General features: G+C 40.5%; 1 protein-coding gene across 6 annotated transcripts in view; it reads left to right on the forward strand.

Moving 5' to 3' along the window:
- The first annotated feature begins 808 nt into the window (after positions 1 to 808).
- The window catches only part of OPHN1 (oligophrenin 1), a 602,961-nt gene continuing 582,114 nt past the window's right edge, over positions 809 to 21,655 (forward strand). For 2 of the 6 annotated variants that reach the window (XM_067724252.1, XM_067724257.1), the window contains exons 1-2: positions 809 to 1,571; positions 1,713 to 1,870. In XM_067724252.1, coding sequence (XP_067580353.1) covers positions 1,717 to 1,870 — 154 coding nt within the window. In that variant the 5' untranslated portion in view covers positions 809 to 1,571; positions 1,713 to 1,716. Of the gene's footprint in view, positions 1,572 to 1,712; positions 1,871 to 15,307; positions 15,434 to 21,655 lie in introns of those variants that run through there. The other 4 variants (XM_067724254.1, XM_067724255.1, XM_067724256.1 and 1 more) reach the window with 4 other exon arrangements.

The raw sequence follows: 21,655 nt of genomic DNA on the forward strand, positions 1-21,655 counted from the left end.
CATCAAGGTTGTGGTAATTTGTTACAGCAGCAGTAGGATACTAACACAGGTGGGGTAGCCATTATTACTCTGTTTACAATCCTCTTCAGTTCTGGCTTTTCTTGGCTTTCTTCACAGGGCAATGTAATCTAAACACTTCTCCAAAATTAAAATGAATCTTCTTGCCCGTGTACACACTATTTTCCAGCCCCTAGCTACTCTTAGTCTCAAGGCAGCCACCTGTAAAAGTAGCCCCAGTTCTACAATAGACAATGGACAAGAAGTCTCTCAGGGAAGCTGCAAGACAATTTATAACATCCTCTTCATAGCTTTTTCACTTACATATGGAAAATCATGTGCTTTAATCAACAGCCGATGTGATGAGTTGGATCACAAAAACCACGTATTGAGGTCCTATTCAGGGAAAAATGAACTCCTAGTTATTGCCTCCCTTTCTCTGGCAGGAGGTTCTGAGCTTAACATGGAGATCCAAGGGCAGGAATCAACCCTTCAGGTAGAAGGCCCATGGGAATTAGAGCTCTAGGACCTGTAGAAATGGGAAAGGGAAGAGGAAAAGAAGTGGGTTGGTCAGAGGGAGTCTAGAAAGAAAGGAAGGAAAACCCACAAACAATCCAAACAATGAGAAGTGAGAGAGAGCCTCCCACAATTGATCCCTCCCGGGTTCTTGCTCGCTCCAGTTTTGGAAGCTTTCCAGGTAGACTCTAGTGCGGTGCACCTGCCCCTTGAGGCTGGGCCGGGACAGCTATTAGCTGGGGAGGGCTGGGAATGCCTTTCGGCGAGAGCCACCGCCCTGGCGGGGTGGTGAGGAGATCGCAGGGAGGAGTCACCGGGCGTGAAACGGAAAGACTACATCTCCCAGGCCGCCACGCTTTCCAGCTGGAGTCTAGGGCGCTGACTGCTCCCCAGTTTCCGTAGGGAAGCGTCGGGCTACTGCAGCTATTGTGCGTCGCGCTGTTGCCCTCCTCTTTCCGCTTGGGCGTCTTTGGAGGAAGGCTACGTTTCATTGCCGCCCCGTCTTAACCCTTCCGGAGCTTAACAGGACAGCAGGCCGGCTCCCTTGGCCCAGGAAGAATTTTGGGAGACGGAGGACTCCGGTAACGAGACCCTAGGGTGCAAGTAAGATACAGCTGAAGGAACCCAAGTCCCCAGGCTCGGTACGAGGGCTTCACCGGGGCAGGGCGGAGGCGCTGGCTTTAAGAAGGGGGAGGGGACAGTGCAATTAGGGTTGCCCGCGGAATTCGGCAAAGGAAATCTTCAGCTGGCTCCGCCGCTGGGAGCAAGGAGAGGCACCTCCCACCCCCGGCGCTCACCCCCGCCCACACCCTGGGCGGGCTGAAGTGTCACGTTTACAATTGCTCGGGAAGGATCCGGCCGGTCTCCGGAGGAGAGCTGAGCTGCAGTTTCTGTCGCCTGTCAGGGGGGCGATGACTAGGGGGCCAGCTGCTTGCTAGGGAGCACCCCGCCGGGATCCGACTGCGTTAGTTAGCTCTCCCAGTCACCTGAAGCAATCGCCAGGCCGCCCGTTTCCGGTACAGACAAGCCAGCTGTCCCCAGGAATCTCATCTGAACAGGTACCTGTCCTCCAAAGGGAGGGAGGCTACAGCTTCCTGAGCGGGTCCTGCACTCTGCGCACCTCATCTTCTCCCTGTACTGTGCCACTGATGCTCTTGGTCTTTGTGTCTTTCCTCTCTCCTTCCAATCCCCGCCATCAGAACCATGGGGCACCCCCCGCTGGAGTTCAGCGACTGCTACCTGGACAGCCCTGATTTCCGCGAGAGGCTCAAGTGTTATGAGCAGGAACTGGAGAGGACCAATAAATTCATCAAAGACGTGATCAAAGACGGCAACGCGCTTATCAGCGCAATGAGAAGTAAGTGGAAGGCTTCGATGAGCAGTTTCCTCGAGCCAGTGGCTCTGGCCTTTGAGCTCTTCCACACCACGGGGAAAGTGGGGATTTAGGGTGATTCTCAGCCCAGGTGTCTGAGGCGAATGGGTTTCCGGACACTTTGGAGTGGGGTCAGTAGAAGTGGAAGGTGGTGGCTGCAACTAGAATTGGGGCTTTTCCCTTTAGTGTCCTTGGCTTTATAAGACAGGATCTGTAGCTGTCCCAGGGACCGTCTTGTTCTGCAACTATCCTTTCTTGTCAGACTGTTTTTCCGAAGGGACAGTCTGCTTGTTCTGTCGGACATGTTTCTACCCATGTATGAGGCAAAGGGACATCCAAGCTGACTGAGGAACTGCCCTAGGACCTCCTAGAGAATTGGGAATTCAGGCCAGCAGCTTGAGTCAGGGTTTTGTTCCTGCCTGGCCTCTGGTTGCTATAGGTAAGTATGGGGGCAGTAATAAAAAAATTTCAGATGGCAAGTTATTTTCTAAGGAAAGCACCTTTGCCCCAGTGATTTCTTTCTTTTAAGTTACTGAGTTATGGTTTTGGTCAAGGTCTGTGTAAGTTCAGAATTATTAAATGACCTCACATGCCACTGAATTCTCCTCGAGGGTGGAACAAAGACCTGCCTAGTCCCTGGCAGGAGGAACCCGGCCCCCTGGGAGCATAGTAGAGAGCTCAGGTTGGGAGTTATCTGGCTGAAGGAACCTCACCTAGCTTGGCTTTCCCAGTGGTCACGGTTAACAGCTGTGGGACCCTCCCCTGCTTCCCCACTGTGTATGGAGTTTTTATTTCTGCTAGTTGGCAGAAGGCTTGGAGTAGGAGAAAGAATAATAAACATCCCCAACAAGAGTGCAGGCAAACCAATCCATTGTGCCAAAGAATATACCCAGAAGAATGGAGGTTAGTGAATGGGTTTATATAATTCATTTTTTCTCTTCTTGGTTGAAAGATGTTTATGAAAAATAAAGTCAAAGTCACTGGCAAATATATTCTGTATGCCTATAACTTTTTTCTGAGTGGATTTATCCCACAAATACTGTGTCTGGTCCAGCGTGGGGACCTTAAGGCAAATGCAGCCAACCAAGAGCAGGGAGAAAGGCTTGGGAGCCGCAGCGCAGGGGTATTTGTTGTGCAGCTCTCCTGATTTGCCCCTTGGAGTCTGTGCTTTCCCTGCATATGTTGTCTGCCCACTTTGGTCAGAATAGAAGTTTTCCAAGTTCCTGCTGGTTGTTTGACTGAATTCGATCATATAATGGTTTGTCCTATTGCAGTCTGAACAAGAGTTAACTCTTGGCAGCACCTTAAAGATGGGGTATTTGAAATGCTGATCCTTAGAAACTTTAGGCCAGGCTTTAGGGTGTGTTGCCACTTAATAGAGTTCATTGAGAGGTTAAAGATATGCAGGTTGTGCCACAAAAGTACTTAGAAAGGTAGGGGTTCCTGAAAGGAAAGGGGGAATGTTTGGATTTTCTTTTTATTTACTTGTTTCAGTAAACTGCTTGGTGCAGTATTCATAGTCAAATGAAGCTCATCTAAGCCCCTGGAAGGGACTGGCTTTGTGAAGTTTAGGGTAAGCTGAAAGTGTTTGTGCTAAAAAATGATCAGCTGAGGAGTATCAGAGAGATTAAAATTCTTAAGAGAAAATAAACAGTTCAGTAAAATATTTGAGGAAGGGCAAAAGTTTTCTAAGTGAGGGGCAAGTTGCGGTTTTTATTCTTTCCTTTTCTGAGATTAAATGTGGTAAGAGTCAACAATTATGCAGGCTTAAACCTTTGCGTATGGGCAAAAGATCCAAGAGTTATTTTGGTTCAGGGGGCTTCTTGATATTTATGGTGGTTTTGCCTTTCTGAGTATATATAGAAAGCCAAAAATAGGACAGTTAGGAAATAAAACGCAGCAGCTAACCCACACTCCATTTCTTTCCTTTAAGTTGCGTGATTCTAAAAATGTGATTAGCTAGAGGCAAAGGTGGGATGTTTCCCACTGTCTTGACCACAGTAATGTTTATACTCCCACTCTGTTTCCTCACACTGGGCTAGCTGGGCGACTTTTTGAGAGTGAGGTAGACGCAAAACAAAGGTATACTCTTGCTTTGTGTGGAGGAAAAAGGAAGAGAGAACACTGGAAGTGGATTTAGAAGACCTGGGCTACAATCTTGGCTTCACCATTTTGGGATAAGAAGGCACAAATCATTTACTTCATATATAAAATGGGGGTAATTATACGCACCTCACAGAGTTGCTTTGAGGCTCAAAGGAGTTAATGGATTATGAAAGTATTTTGTAAATGGAAACGGCTAAATATTGTAAGTTGTTGATAATACATCTTCAGGTTAATAATATATCTGCTGGTGAATGTGTACTTTTCGGTAGATTTCTAAAGGAAAATACATAAGCAGAAGTAATTGGAAACATATTTTTTGCTGTCATCTTGTTGGAAAATGTCATTCCCTACATTGGTGTGTCTCAGCAATTAATTTTGTATACATGTGTGTGGATTCATTTTGTCATTTGGAGTCTGGCATTAAAAGTAAAGAAGAATTATTGGCACCTTTTTATTTAACTTATTAAATTGACCGTCAAATCAACTGGCTAGTGTTTCTAGGAACCAGTGAAACCTAGTGCATCATGCCACAAAAACCAGCTGCAGTTTTTGTTAAAGTTGTTAAGCTAGTTGGAACTTGATTTCGTGCTTGTGTCTGATTTTGTACAGAGCTCTAGATAAGGTTTTAGTCACAACTGTGTATGATGATTAATTTATAAATATAGGTCCTGTTTGGATATTCACATTTTCTTAGATAGATTTGTGCTTAGAGGTAATTGATGTTATGAATGTTCAATATGTCTTCCTTGGGAAAGTGATTCATTCCCTCCCCCCCTTAAATGTGATCTATTCATAATTGTTGGAGTACAAAATGGTGATTATAACTTAAGCCAGTGAAAAATAAAAACACTGGCACTCTTAAAGGTGAATATACTGCACACTTTTCTGTTTGTTCTTTGTTTTTATATAGGCAGCTTTGGTCCCTAGTGTTGTTTGAATATTTTCTACGCACTTAGGCTAGGTATTATTTAGAACAAGTGATATAGCCTCTGCTTAGAACACATATCATTCATTCCGTAAATACTCGTGCACATACTAAATTCAAGCCATTGTTCTCAGGGCTGTCACAGATGTGACAGAGTAAGTCACAGATGGGATCCTGCCCTCAAGGAGGTCCAAGACTAGTAGGGGAGGTAAGATATATGTAGAGATCACCATCATATAAGGGAGTAGATATGGATCAGAGCCATAGAGTGAGACAGGTGGACCCCATGGTATGCGACATTAGAGGGAGAGGTCATTTCCCTGTGGAAGGACAAGGAAAAGCAAAGGAGGAAGTAGCATTGTAATTGGACAGAATTAATAACACTTATCACTTGTTTAGTTGTTCCTATATGCCAGGAATTAAAATCTTGTAAGAGCCTTATGAGGCAAGGATTATTATTCCCACTTTATATATGAAAAAACTGAAGTTCAGAGGCATTAAGTAACTTTCTCAACTGATAAGGGCAAGAGTGAATTAGAGCTCAGACCTTACTCTAAAAGCCCTGCTTATTTTACTGCATTGCACTGTATTCAGGACAGGGCATTTAATGTAGTAGGAATGACATAGAGAATGTAAAAGGATAGCAAATAATTCAAGTCATCTGGAATATATGGTGCAGGAAGAGAAGTTTGGGAGATAAGGTTGGAATGGAAGTTTGAGGTCTTGACTGTGCAGGACCTGTTAAGTACTTCAGACTTTTCTTTATAGGCAGGGAGTATTAAAAACATTTTTGGTAGGAGAGAGACATGGTCTGAGCTGTGTTTTAGGAAGATTCATCTGAGAGTGATGTGTAAGATGTTCCAATTCTAAACAAATATTTGTGACTTTTTCGCAGTTTATTAGGAACTTTAAATTTTCTTTGATATAGCTCAGGGGTCAGCAGACCTCTTCTGTAAAGGGCAATATTTTAGGCTTTGAGGGCCATTCAGTCTCTGTGGCAATTATTTAACTGCCATTGTTGTGAGAAAGCAGCCATAGGTAATATGTACATGAAATGAGAGTGGCTGTGTTCTAATAAAACTTTATTTATTGACATTGAAAAGTGAATTTCACATAATTTTCACGTCACAAAAATAGTGTTCTTCCTTTGAATTTTTCAACTGTTTATAAATATAAAAACCATTCTCAGCTCACCTGGGGCGGTGGCATACAGAAATGGCCGTGGGCTGGGTTTGATTCATTGGTTGTAGTTTGCAGACCTCTGATACGAGTAGTTAACCTAAATGGATTTTTTTATTGGTAAGGCAGTGAATATAGTTATTGCTAAAACATAATGCCATATTTCACATTTTCCATCAACTAATTTTACTTTGGTGTGCTGCTACTTATGCCTGTTCTGCATTCAGGGTTTGCAGGCCCAAATGCTGTCAGTGGCCAAGGAGAAAACAGAAAAGCATGAAGCTATTGGAAGTGGGTTAATAGGGCTGGAGTGATTGGGGTAAAATACAGCAGCCTCATCCCTGTAAAAAAGCCTTCGCTTTCTTTAAAAATGTGATAGCTAAATGAAATATGTTTACAGCCTGGATTCAATCAGGTTGCAACTCCTGAGCTAGATGATCTACTTCTAACAGTCTAGGAGTCTTGGATTCTAATGGGCTAGGAAAATGGAAGGTGATAGTCTCCAGACAGAGATTTCTCTGGGGAAACACACTAGATGCTGCAAATGAACAGAGGCAGAATGATGGTGTAGTGGGAAAAAAAACCTAGACATGATGGGTATGGTGATGGTTCTGCTACTAATGGGGTCTGTGACCTTGGTAAGTCATTTGCTGGGGCCCTTGGTGAGGGGCCCAAAGGTGAGGGTGGGTAGGGGATCTATAAGCCCACTTTCAGATCTAACATTCCATGATTTTTTTTCTGCATATTGTAGTTTAACCATTTGGGAAAGGAATGAGTAACCTCATTATAGGATCTTAATTTATACCTACATAAATTTTTGCCATTATATTAGTATGTTGACAGTATTAATTAAATATAAAAATTTAAACAAAATTTTAAAATAGCCTTTCAAAAACCAAGGATAACATGCTTTATATGTATGTATGTTTATATGTATAAAACAGATGTCAGAAAAAAGGAATTTTATCATTAAGCCCACACATACACATGCACAACCACAAATACACAGGCTGTCTTGGACTAATGAAAACTTATATCTTAAAAGAATGCAAAAATGTCACTTTCTTACATTCTGTACTTTTAAAGACAAGAGTTTTAGATGTTTACGTTAAGGATACTTTTTAGGGTACCTTTTCAGCTCTTGCTTTGGCAACTGGGGAATCTATTCGGTAAGTAATTGGTTTTCTGAAAGGATGGGTCTTTGAGGCAAATTTGATATTGAATATACTTAGTGGAGCCATCTCTAGCTTTGCACACAGGGAACCTGGGTACTAGTTCCAACTGTGCCACTTCCTAGCTGTATGACTCTGAGTAAGTCTTTAGTTTTGCAAACCTAAGTTTTCCCATTTCTAAAATTAGAAGTTTGGTCAGTGAGCTTTAGGGTTCCTCCTGGCTTTCTCATTCAGTTTTCTGGGCTGCCACTGTCTTGCACAAATAGTCAAGCAACCTAAATTGATTCCATCGTAAACTTTGGAGCCAGTTCATCGTTACTCTGGGAGAGTGGGCGAAGGGAAAATCCAACTGATATGTCCAGTGTGAGTAGATGACTTGAATCATGCTAGCCTATTTGATTATCTGCTTGGTGAATGCTTCTTGAGAGGTGCCAACCTGGTGTCCTTCAGTTCTGTCCTGAATAGCTCTATAGTGAGGGAGACCAAAGCTTTTAATCCCTTTGGACTGAGTGTAGTGCTATGGTGTGCAGGGAGGAGTTGGTGATGTAATATATATTCTCAGTCAGCAGATATCCTGTCATTATCCTGGTGATAGTTAATCAGTGACTTGGAGGACATGGAGTTGCAATCGGCTCTCTGTATCTGCAGGTTCTGCATCTCTAGATTTAACCAATGGGGGATCGAAAATTCCAGAAAGTTCCCAAAGCAAAACTTGATTTACCACATGCTAGCAACTGTTTACATAGCATTTACATTATATTAGGTATTATAAGTAATAGGAGGATGTGGGTAGGTTATATGCAAATACTACACCATTTTATATAAGGGACTTGAATATTTGTGGATTTTGGTATCCACAGGGGTCCTGGAACCAATTCCCCACACATAATGAGGGAAGACTGTATTTTAGATATTCTGTAGAGTCGCTCAGATCAATGTAATGAGTATGTCGTAGGGTACTGCTGTTAGTAGATATGAAGCAGTGTCAAATGGAATTTGGTGGAGGCAATATTACCATATTCATAGAAGGTCCTCAGAAGACCAGATTCCAGAGTAGCTGGACTGGAGTGCTGTGGGGACTAGGGTGGAAAAGTGAACCAAGCCAGCCTTTCAGTGTGACCACTTACAAGAAGCTGGTAGGTTTTTTCTTTTTTTTTTATGGATGGTGAATGGTATAGGGGTAGGGTAGGGAAGATTATGGCTTGATCTTATTAAGAAAAGTTTTTCAGAGTTAAGAGTTATGAAGGAAAATTACTTTTCAGCTTCATTTTTATAGCATCATTTTTTAAAAGCATAACCCAAAACTTCTGTTTAATCTGGCACCTGCTTCTCTAATCAGTAACTATAGAAGTTTCCTAAAAGCCCACGATGATCTGGAAAGATACATGCTTTTCCAGGAGAGTATCCTGGAAATCTTGCGCTGATTTTTTTTCTAGTGGGGTGGAGGGCCCTCATGATACGTTATTGGGCTTGTATCAAGTGCTAAAGCCTTACATGTTGTAAAAATAATTAATTTTAATTCAACAAGGATTTACGAAGCACCCACTATGTGTCAGACAACTGGACAACTGGAGATATAATGGCGAATAAGGCTTATATGGGCTCTGCCCTCTTGGAGCGTACTTTAAACATCTGATTACTCACTTAAATAATTGAATTACAGTTGTGAGAAGAGCTATGAAGAAGTTCAGGATATGGTATATATTCTATCACATGTTATAAAGTGGGTCTTTGTCGGGGGAAAAATGAGCTAGACTGTGGAGATGCAACTGTCCATAGGAAAAAAAAAACTGAGAAGGAAGAGTTCCTAAATCAAAGCTATCTGTTTTACTACTGTGGTAGTTAATGGCCCTGATAATGAGCAAGATTCTTTAAGCGAATGGCGAGTTTGTCAGAAATAGGGTGTAGTATATCTCCTGGGGTCTTTGGCTGTGCTGTGCGGCTTGTGGGATCTCAGTTCCCCAACCAGGGACTGAACCCGGGCCATAGCAGTGAAAGCCCAGAATCTAACCACTAGACCACCAGGGAACTCCCCTCCTTCTTCTTTTATAAGTATATTAAAAATGTTTTTTGAGTAAGTAACGCATGAACATGGTACAAAATTCAAAAGGTCCTCCTCTTGTGTCCCAGTTCCCCAGTTCTTCACACTAGAGGCAACAACTGGCAACTTTTTGCTTACCTTTTAAAAAGAATTTTCCTGGTGCTTTTTTCAACTTCTGCTTCCACAGGAATGTGTTCATTGTGGGCAAATTCTCAGCCACACTGGGGCAAGATTTCTTTAGGATAGTACTTGGAGCGAATGGTAAATTAAAGACCTCATAAAATCAGCTCCTCCATAAAAGCAAAAAGGACACTGGCAAAAGTTGTCAAAATCAACTTTCTCAGAACTCTGTAAATTAACCAAAAGGCTTGCAACAATCTGAAGAATGGTTATTGATGGAAACATGTTGAACCTTTGTAACAGCAAGTTTTGTGGCATTTTAACTTACCCTGCCTCCCATTCCCTTCTCCAGAGCTTTGTGGAAGCCTTGAAAACCTACAGCCCCATAACCATAGTAGCTGTGGAAACCAGTAGCCTTTAGCATCTGAGGGAGAAGAATGGGTTTGTAGTTCCTCAAAGACTCACAGACCTATAGTCTTGTCACTATCTAACCTGTCTCAAAGCTACCTAGAAAAGCCCTATTCACACAGCTTCTCATTACTTCATCTGATTTAGAGTTAGCTAAGTGGGAAAAGTTCTAACCCCAAGGTGTTTAACATCACAGGTGACTTAGACTAACTGACACCAGTCAGGGCAAGCAAAATCCTGGCCAAAAACATAAAAGGGGAATGAGATGTCTACTGGGGGCTTTGAAAAGCTCTGACATATTCCAGCAGATCTAGAAGGCCATGTGCATGCCCAGGGCTGTGCATGTACCTAGAAAATACCTGAGAGGGCCCCAATTTCTCTCCTATGGCTGAACTTGAGGCAGAGTTATAAACTGCTTGGCTGAGTGTTGAAGAAATGACCCAGCATGCACACAGAACCCCTCAGAAAAAAGTGGAAGACTTAATGGTTCAAGACATTTAAGGAGATCTCTGAACAGTTACCAGCTGGCTACTAAACTAACCAAGCAGAGACTTTAGGGGCCACACACTACAAGGAATACAGACATTACAGAATTTGTCCAAGAAATATGATAAACAAACAAACAGCAACAAAAACAATGACAAAAACAACAATAACAACAGAACCTGGGGGAATCTGATTTCCAGAAGTACCACATTACATTGTCTAAAATGTCCCATTTTCTACAAAAAATGATTAGATATGCAAAGAAACAGAAAAGTATGGTTCATACACAAGAAAAAAGCTGTCAGTAGAAACTGTCCCTGATGGAGCCGAAATGTTGGAATTTAGACAAAAAATTAAATCAGCTAATATAAATATATTCAAAGAACTAAAGGAAACCATGTCTAAAGATTTAAAGGAAAGCCTGAGAACAATATTTCACCAAAGAGACAAGGAAAGCCTGAGAACAATGTTTCACCAAAGAGACCATATAAAGAGATAAAAATTATAAAGAAGAGCCAGATAGAAATTCTAGAGTTGAAAAGTAAAATAACTAAAATGAAAAATCCATTAGAGAGGTTCAACAGCAGTTTTGAGCTAGCAGAAGAGTCATAGAACTTGAAGATAATCCAGTCTGGGATTATCCAATCTAAGCAAAAGAAAGAAAAAAATGAACAGAGTCCCAGAAATTGTGTGACACCATCAAGTGTATCAACATGTGCGTAATGAGAGTCCCAGAAGGAGAAGAAAGATAGAAAAAAGCAGATAGAATATTTGAAGAAATAATGGTCAAAACTCCCCCAATTTGATGTGCAACACTAATCTCCAGATCCAAGAAGCTCAAAAAACTCCAAGTAGGATAAACTGAAGAAGATCCATACCTAGATACATTATAGTCAAACTGATGAAAACCAAAGACAAAGAGAGAATCTTGAAAGAAGGAAGAGAAAAACAATTCATCAGGTGAACAGAACCCTCAATAGAATTAAGAGCTGATTTCCCATCAGAAACCATGGAGACTGGAAGGCAGTGGACTGACATATTCAAAGTGCTGAAAGAAAAATAATGTCAATCAAGAATTCTTTATTCATCAAAACTATTCTTTTAAAACAAGGGAGGGGCTTCCCTGGTGGTTCAGCGGTTAAGACTCCATGCTCCCAATGCAGGGGGCCTGGGTTCGATCCCTGGTCAGGGAACTAGATCCCGCATGCCCACAGCTAAGAGCCTGCATGCTGCAACTAAAGATTCCACACGCTGCAACTGAAGATCCCGCATGCTGCAACTAAGACCTGGCGCAGCCAAATAAGTAAATAAATAAATATTTTTTAAAAAAGGGAGAATTAAGACATTCTCAGAATTAAAACAAAACAAAACAAAACTGAGAATTGGGGCTTCCCTGGTGGCGCAGTGGTTGAGAATCTGCCTGCTAATGCAGGGGACACGGGTTCGAGCCCTGGTCTGGGAGGATCCCACATGCCGCGAAGCAACCAGGCCCGTGAGCCACAACTACTGAGCCTGCGCATCTGGAGCCTGTGCTCTGCAACAAGAGACGCCGCTATAGTGAGAGGCCCGCGCACCGCGATGAAGAGTGGCCCCCGTTTGCCACAACTAGAGAAAGCCCTCGCACAGAAATGAAAACCCAACACAGCAAAAATAAATAAATTAATTAATAAACAAACAAAAAACAAAAACAAAAAAACACTGAGAATTGGTCACTAGCAGAACTGCCTTACAGGAAATACTAATGAGAGTCCTTCAGGATGAAATGAAAGAATGATGTATGGTAATTTAAATCTGCACCAGTAAATGTAACTACATAGGTATATATGAAAGACACTATAACTGTCTGTTTTTTAGTAACTCATTTCTTCTCTATTTGGTTTAAATGACAGCTGTGTTGTATAATAGTTATAAAACTGTTGATCTTATGATATATAAAAATGAAATATGCATGCAATACTGTACAAAGGATATGGAGGAAGCAATTATATGGTAACAATGTTTCTGTATGCTTTCTAAGTTAAGTTAAAATTAATCTGAGCCATATTGTAATTTTAATCTTGAGGTCAGCCACTAAGAAAATAACTAAAAAATATATAGTGAAAGAAATAACACAAGAATCAAAATAGTACATTAGACAATATCTATTTAACACAAAAGGTAGTAATGGAAAAATAGAGGGAAAAGATGACAGCTAGAAAACAAAGTAAATGGCAGACATAAATCCTATCTTATCAGTAATAGTAAATGTAAATGGAATACGCACTTCAGTAGAAAGGCAGAGATTGGCAAAGTGGATAAATTGATCAAAAATGGATTAATTGATTGAAATGTATGCTGTCTTTTAAGAGCCACATTTTGTGTTCAGAGACACAAATAGGTTGAAAGTGAAAGGATAGAAAAATATACCAGGCAAATAGTAACCAAAGAGACTTAGGATGGCTATATAAACATCAGAATATATTTTAAGACAAAATTTTTATGACATTCAAACAAAAACATTGTATAATGGTAAAACTGTCAATATATCAGCAAGATATCAAGTTATAAACATATGCACCTAACAACAGTGCCCCAAAATACATGAAGCAAAAGTGGACAGAATTGAAGGGAGAAATAGGTAATGTAACAGTAATAGTTGGAGACTTCAATACTGTACATTCCATAATGGGTAGAACTACTAGACAGAGCTCAGTGAGTAAATAGAGGAATTGAGCAACACTATAAACCAAGTAGATCTTCTGCAGACATCTGTGGAACACTCCACACAACAGCAGAATACAGTTCTTAAGTGCACATGGAACATTTTCCAAGACAGACCCTCTGATAGGCCACAAAACTTGCCTGAATATATTTATTTATACAAATTATGTTCTGTAGCCACAGTGGGATGAAATTACAAATCAATAGCAGAAGGATATTTAGGCAGTTCATAAATATGTGGAAATTAAATATCACACTCCTAAGTAACCAGTGGGTCAAAGAAGAAATCACAAGGGGAATTAGAAAATACTTTGGAATGAATAAAAATGAAAACACAACATGCCAAAACTGATGGGATGCACCAAAAGCAGTGCTTAGGGGAAAATTTATAGCTTTAAACACGTACGTTAGAAAAGAAGATCATAATTCAATAAGCTGACCATCCACATTAAGAAACTAGAAAAAGAACAAATGAATCCCAAAGCAAATAGAAGGAAAAAAATGATAAAGTTAGAGTAGAACTAAATGAAATAAAGAATAGGAACATCTATTTTCTCTATTTAAAATAGAGAAAATTAAAAAAAAATCAAGATTTGGTTTTTAAAAATAACATTGAGAAACCATTAGCTAGACTGACAAAGACAAGAGGGAAAAGACTCAAAATATTAAAAGTATGAATGAAGGAGGAGACACTACTACCAAACTTACAAAAATAAAAAATGAATAAATGGGAATACTATGAAAACTGTATGCTGATAAATTATATAATTTAGATGGAATTGACAAATATCTAGGAAGACACAAACTACCAAAATTGACTCCACAATAAATGGAAAGTCTGTGTAGACCTATAACAAATAAAGGCATTGAATTAGTAATCAAAATACTACCCACAAAGAAAAGCCCAGGCCTAGATGGCTTCACTGGTGAATTCTTCCAACCTTTAAAGAAAAATTAATACTCATCCTTCTCAAACTTCCAAAAGTTAGAAGAGGACACTTCTTAACACATTTTCTGAGGCCACATACCAAAACCAAAGATATCACAAGTAAACTCTTGACCAAATTCCCTTAAGAATGTAGATGCAAAAATCCTCAACAAAATACTAGCAAAACCAAATCCAGCAACATATAAAAAGAGTTATACACCATAACCAAGTGGAATTTATTCCAGGAATGCAAAGTTAGTTTAACATCTAAAAATCTGTCAGTGTAATAGTATAATATACCAAATAACTAGAATAAGGGAAAAAGCATTATTATATCAATAGATGCAGATATTTTAAAAAGTCCACTACTTTATTATGCTAAAAACACTAAACAAACTAGGTATATCAGGTTAGTGATTGTCTAAGGCTGGGGGAGAGGATCAGGGCATGTTGTGACTAGTAATGGGCAAAGGATTTCTTTTTGGGGTTGTAAAATTTTTCTAAAATTAGATTGTGATGTTAGTTGCACAACTCTGTGAGTATACTAAAAACCACTTAATTGTACACTTTAATAAGTGAATTTTATGGTATGATTGTGCTTGGAGAAACAGAGGTGCTTGGTTTATGTACTGATACCTTCCTTTGGCTCTTCCTTATAGAACAACAGAACTGGGAATTTGTTTAGAAAGCTTCACATCCACTCTGTTGAGTTTATATCCAGGGAAAGGAAGCCAAGAGAGAGAACTGACTCTTCCAGAGATCTAGAGCTAGAGCCTGAATTGGGACCAGAATCAGATTTTCTGGTTTCCCATTCCAAGGCTCTTTCTGCACTGTACTCTAAAGCAGGTACCTTGCATTAAAACCGTGTGGATGTTCTTTATTGGGGCTGGGGGTTCTTTTGTTTGAAGTGACCCAGTTGGCAGTGAAGAACTGTGCTAGTGGAAAGTTTCCTTTCATTCTCTTTCCTCCATTATCATGGCTGGGATCAGGTGGTTTCCGTGTTGAGCAATCTAGCCCCATTTTAATTAGGGCCTGGTTATGTTTTATTTTTGTCACAGAAGAATGACAGTATATTACATCTTGGTGGTGTGCCACCTGTCCTCTTTGTTTCCTGCTCCAAGAACCTACACCAGCTGGTTGGGCAGTTCCAGAGGCCTACGCTCTTCTCTGCTCACCTGTTGACTTCTTACGGCAGATGCAGCTGCTTTTCATGTAGCGGATAGTGTATATTGGGAAATATGTGGCGTCACTAAAGGGTGACAAAGTCCTCCCTCCATATTATTTTTATCCCTAGGCACCATGGAATTTCTCACTAGTGGCAAGCAGTAGGCCCAGCACTATAGTACCATATTAGGAACTTCAAGGCAGTTATTTGCAAGAGGTTTTCATTAAGGACTTCCCCAGAAGCAGGAGGGCCACATTTCAGCTTCCAACTCTCCAGCGCCAGGCTCTCGTGGAAAAGCCTTTCCCTGTGATTGGAAAAGTATGTATTATGCATGTGGCAGTTGACAGATGGAGACTAATCCTGAATTCATCCATCCTGAATTCATTAGGTGGGGGGAGGAGGGTGGGTAACAAGCCAGCGAGGTGTTTTATAGCTGCCCCTTACAACTTTTGCTTAAAGCAGGAAAAAAAAAAACTGGAAAGAGAGTTCTGAAGAGAATGCCTCTGTTACCATTATCACCATGCTGAATTTCTCTTTTTTCTTAACATGGGAAATATTGATATCTTTCCATATTTGGTTTATCTGGAGTGATTTGTCTTCTAGAATCCAAGCCCAGTGTTTCAGGGTTTTTGGAAGGGGTACCAGTGTGCTAATTGGGTAACAGCTCAGCCAGGGAGTGTATGGCTGCACCAGCAGAATTAAAGGGGAGGGAAAGCTGGGCTTTCTTGGCATTTTGTTTGCGTTTCCTTTGTGAAAAGCAGATGCTGTTTAACTGTTCCCTTTTCTTTTTGATTAATGGGCAGTATCTTGCTGGGAATGGACTCATAGAGTTCTAAGGGACTTAAGAGAACATTTTGTTTAACTCTTCCATATTTCAGATGAGGAAGCAAACCTAAGAGGGGGTATTCCTTGTCCAAGGTCACTGAGACAGTTAATCACAGAGTCAGTACGGGAACCCAGTAATCAGTCCCACTCTTGGGCTCTGTGCAATGTCACTGTGCCTTACGAAAACAGTCTCTACCCTTCACCAATCTCTTTTTGCTGAGCCAGTGATTTTTTTCAGAATCACTTTCAGCTTGTGAAAGAAAAGAATTGTTTTCTCTTCACTGCCTCTGGCCAAGAATGCACCTCCAGTGTTGGTCTGAAGGCAGCCAAGCATTTCACAGACCTGCAGGAATGGAGTAGGGGAAGGTCAGGAAATCTGAAGTCACTGCTGTACTTTTTCTGGTTGGCCCTTGCCTAGTAGGAACTTGATGAAATAGAAGATCAAGAGACAGACCTTCTATAATAGAACACTTACCCCTAGATATGTGGAATTTAGAGAATGAAATTATGAATGAGGAAGAAACAACTGTAATAATACAAATTGAGTTGGGATTTAGGTTTGGTAATGTTTGTGCTGGGCAACAGCAAGGCTGGGATTTGTGAACGTGATCTCACTCAGGTTGACCAATTACCTGGATGTGGGCATAGATATAGATATGGGCATAAGCTAATATTTACAGAGCACTTTATAATATACAAGGCACTTTCACATACATTATATAACTTAATCTGGGAAGAAAAGTGTTATCTCTATTTTATAGATGAGGAAACTAAGACTTACAGAGTTTAAGAGCTTTCATGCTACTAGTCAATAGTAGAGCTAAGACTTAGATTTTCTGAATATTTCCACTGTTCCACTTTGATTTTATTTCCTTTAATGATGAAAGAGAATATAAGTGCTGTTCAGAGCAGCAAGTAGTTCAGAAAGTAGAGTTAATGAAGAAGAGATATGGGGCCTTCCGTAGAGAAATGGGAACAGCCATTAGTACGCATCTCCACAGGAAGTGGCCATTAGGAAAGGTGTGAAAGCTGGAGAATAGCAGTAGAGGAGTGGGTAGCTAACAGGACCCATACACCAGAGCTTGTGGTAGAGTTTCTGGTGTCATCAATCTTGGGCTATTCTGTGAGCTCCTGTGGGGAAGACTCTCTAGACCAAGGTAGAAGCTTAAAAGCAGAATTCTCTGAAGCCAACGGAGGTGGTTAAAAGGAATTAGGGAAGCTTCATATTGTGATGAGGGAGAGTGTGACCCTGGGCCTTTTTAATTACATCTTTAGGATGGAAAATAAACCTAAAAATTGTAAATTAGTTAACAAGGAAGAAAAATAGGGACATATTTTAATAGGCTGCTCAGTTTTTGATTCTGAAAGTTTCATAGGTGGTACAGACATTATTTAGCCCAAGTTATCCGTGAATGGTGAATTTTGGGGCTAATACACATCTTGTTTAAAACCAGTTTCATTCTTAGATGGAGTTATGTATTTGAACTGATGCCATACATAATACTGCTTCATAAAAATAATGAAAATATAACATCTTTCATAGTATTTTTCAGTTCACCAAACAGTTTGACCTATGATCTCAATTTGATCTTTAACAACAACCCTATGAGCCAGTCAGGCAGGGTACTATTAGTGTTCCTCTTATGTAGGTGAAGTAACAAAGGGAAGTAATGGTTTCACAGTTTTACAGATGAGGAAATTGAAAATCAGAAGTTGCTCAGAGTTACTCAGCAGTGTGTGGCAAATAGGGGTCAAAACCCAGATCTTCTGGCTCCTAAGGGCAGGAAATTTTCTACTGTATTCTGATGTATGCTCTGTTGAAGGGGGTCAGTGCTTATGCCTTGCAGGGTGAGTATGGGAAGTCTGTGCCTCTGGGCTTTCCTGTATGGTCCCTTCCTGTGGTAGTTACCTGATTCTTCCCGATGTCTGTCTCAGCTCTGACCTGGCTTTGCACTCAGCCCTCTTCTGCTCCTTGAGCCTTTCCTCCTAACACCATCTCATATGCAGCTCACTGTAAAACCCTCAGTGTTGCCTGTTGCCAGTTGCCATCTCCTTCACCCTCCCTCTCAGAGACCTTTTGCCTTAATGTGCCGTGTTTTTTTGCCTGGTCACCTGTCCTTGCTCTGATGACTCACCTGCCATTCTCCAAATTGTGATTTAAATTCTTTTGGACCCCCTCATGCCATGTGTTAGGCAGCCCCCATTCAAAGGAGCTCATAAATATTGGTGTGCCATGGCGATATTTAGGACCAATCCATTTGCCTTTCTCTTACCCCTGTGCCTTTAATCAGCTTCTGCTCCCCTGCCAGTATGGAGATGTCATGTTTCTTAGGCAGAGCCCATTATATAGATTTCCTTTACAGCAGGCAATTTTGCCCTAGTCCATATCTGGCATTATTACCAAAGCTATTGCTGTTGTTTCGTCAGGTCTAACAAGTCCAGCAGGATCTGGCTGATTGAAGCCTTAAACCAACCACTGGGTAAGGAGGCACTTGCTTGGCAAGTCTCTCTAGAGAGAATTCTTTTCTTTTTGTAGTGGTCTCACCCTCAAGGAGTTAGTAGCCCCTTTCAGGACTGACTTTCCCAAAGTTTGGCCCTCCAGGAGCTTCTAGGTGTTCTGAAGGCTGCTGGCCAATTGTGGCTTTGATGTTTTTTATGGGATGCTGTCTGAGTTTCTGCACCAGGCAGGAATTAATAGCATGATGTTTAATAAAAACCATGTGTCATCCCCCTGGCACACCAGAGAAGGTATCTCTGGTCTCTCCACTAGACGAGTGAAGAGTTTTATTTTCTAATGGTGACAAGTACAAGTAAGTAGAATGGATATTCACAGGTCTTGTTTACTTTGAAGTGTTTTGTAGCCTCTAATTTTGAGAATAACTGATTGAAGGAAACTTTCTAGCCTTGCACCTTTGCTCTTTGTTCCTTCTCAGGAGTCCTGAGAAGAAGGGTGAGGGAAAAAGGAATAGTAACTTGATTTCTCAAAGCGGTCTCCTTGCTTTATATGAACTAAAGCAGGGGTCAGCATACTAGGGCTCATGGGCCAAGTCCTGCCCACCACCTGTTTCTGTAAGTAATGTCTGTTTTTGTAAATAACATTTTATTGGCACCTAGCCACACCTACTTGTTTATGTACTGTCTACAGCTGCTTTTGCCCTAAAATGGAGGAGTTGAGGGCGAGTATAGCCCTTAAAGACTAAACTAGGCTGTTCATTAATTGGCTGTTGTTGAGTACAGCAGGGCATTGAGTTCCGTGAGTGTTCCTTGGACCTTCTTGTTGTCCAGCTTCAGCTGAGTGTGTGTAGAGAGGTATGCAAGGAAATGGTTTTGGAAATAGCCTACTTCCTCATACATAATGAAGATTTTAGAATCCATATGGTGCTACTAGGTGTTTTCCTGTTTGAATGGGCAAAGTCTCCATTACCAGTGTTGCATCCCTAGTACCTACCCCAGGGCCTGACACAATCTCAGCTCTCGTATCAAGAAGTTATCATCCAGGGGTTGTGCTTTTCCCCAGTGGCCAGTCAGAAACACACAGTTTGCCCTTTTTGATTGTCTTTTGATATTTGGTCATGAACCCCTGTTTCTTTCCCATTATAGACAGTCATTGGGATTTTTTACAAAGCCCCTGAATAGTTTATAAGCATTTGTTGATTTTGAATTAGTATATTATGCCCTAAGGTATATGGTACAACTAAGTAATACATAAGTAATGTATGGCTCTGCTGGAAGGGAAACCCATGATTTTTGACATATTATTTATCATAAGAGATAAATAAGATAACAGGAATCTCTTTCTCTCTGTCAGATTTGGGAACTTCTGGTTCATTAAAGGGGCCAGACCAGCATTTCCCTTTATAGTTAATAATGATGTAATATACCAAGTGGTGAAGGCCACAGGACAGGAACCACAAAAGTCACAACAGGCCATGTTGTCCAGTCAGACTTTCTCCAACTGGTCAGATATTTCACTGAGGTCTAAAGAAATGAAATGTTATGAACAGGAGTACCTCTCAGCTTTCCTGGTTCTTATTTATTCCTTGTGATTGATTGGTATGATTCTGGTATTTTACTATGATTATTTTGGTATGATTTAAAAGGAATTTTTAAAATGTGGCAGTTGTTAGATGCAATTTCATGTTATTGGTGGTACTTTTACTAAAATGGATTAACTTGGCATCTAAAACCTAGTTTTATAGTTTTAAAAACTATAAAGGTTCTCCTATATAAGTAGGGCAAAGAGAATAAGAACTATGGTGTTAGAGGGGGTCTGGGTGTTCATGGAGTCAACTGCTTTGTTTTCCAGCCATCTAAACCAGCCAAGATAGGTAAGAACTAGAGAAAGAATGGAATTAGATTGTTGCCTTGGGGATGTTTTTCATCATTAACTTCTGTCGTTTGGGAGCACTAGAAACTAGTTAGGGAAAATATAACATTTGGACCCCAGAGCTTTAATTAAGTCTCCTATTTTTTTTTTTGTTTGTTTTCAATCTAACCTGCATGACACTTGGGACTAAGGGGTTAAAGATAGTCTTGGTTGAAGCTATCTATGTTACTGAGTTTAGCTTTCAGCATATTCTCTATCTAGGAAGGAGAGCTCATCAGCAAGGCAGTATGGTGAGGCTTAGCACAGTGGTTGCTGCTGTGGGAATAAGTGTTGTCATTGGAGGAATACAGACCTGGTTTCAAATTCCATATCTGCCATTGACTAGTTGGGTGACATTTGGCAAGCTACCAGCCTCTTAAAGTCTCAGTTTCCTCAACTATAATTGGAGACAGTAATACCAACATTGGCCATTGAGTGTATTAATAAAATAACATATTTAAAAGTAACATGCCTTTAATAAGTCTCTGTTATCTAAGAGTTTTCTTAAAAAACATATTTTTTATTAAAGTATAGTTGATTTACAATATCATGTTAGTTTCAGGGGTAAAGCACAGCAATTTGGTTTTATATATATATATACATACACACGTATACACACATACACACACACACACATATATACATATATATATATTCCTTTTCAGATTCTTTTCCCTTATAGGTTACTGCAAAATACTGAGTATCGTTCTCTGTGCTATACAGTTAAAAAACATATTTATGGCAATACTTGTGCCATAAATAAATTTTATCAGTAGTAGTCAGCAACTTGTTTGGAGTTTCAATGTGGGTGATTTCTTGAGAATTCAAGAATACGTTTTACAAAGAGAAGAGCAAAGAATGCATCACATTGCTTTCTGTCATACAGCTCTGCAGATACTCTAATGAGAATAAAGTAGGGACTGATCAGAAAGCCTTCTAGGCTGGCTTATGAAAGCAGTTTCACTCACAAAGAAAATATCAGTGTGCCTGGTCTTGGTCTCTTTTTCTATAATAACCATTTGAGAAAGATTAGCATTGTTATTTGTCATGTCCTTGAATGTGATGTTGTATCTTTGCTTTGATTCTACTGGCACTGAGAAAGGGAATACTAGTTAGGTCTGGTCAAAGTGCCTAACACAGTGCCTGGCCCTCAGTATTCTCTAAGTATGTTATTTAAATTGAATAATGAGATCTTATTTTACAGCAGATAAATTGAGACACAGAACAGTTAAGTGGCTTATCCAGGGATTAACCTTGTGGCCTTGTCCATATGGGACCTGGTCTCCTGCCTTGGTTTCTTAACACAAACCCTTCCCTTTCCCACCTTTCTCTTGCTCCAAGAATATTGT

This window comes from Pseudorca crassidens, chromosome X (genome assembly GCF_039906515.1).
Source record: "Pseudorca crassidens isolate mPseCra1 chromosome X, mPseCra1.hap1, whole genome shotgun sequence".
NCBI lineage: Eukaryota > Metazoa > Chordata > Mammalia > Artiodactyla > Delphinidae > Pseudorca > Pseudorca crassidens.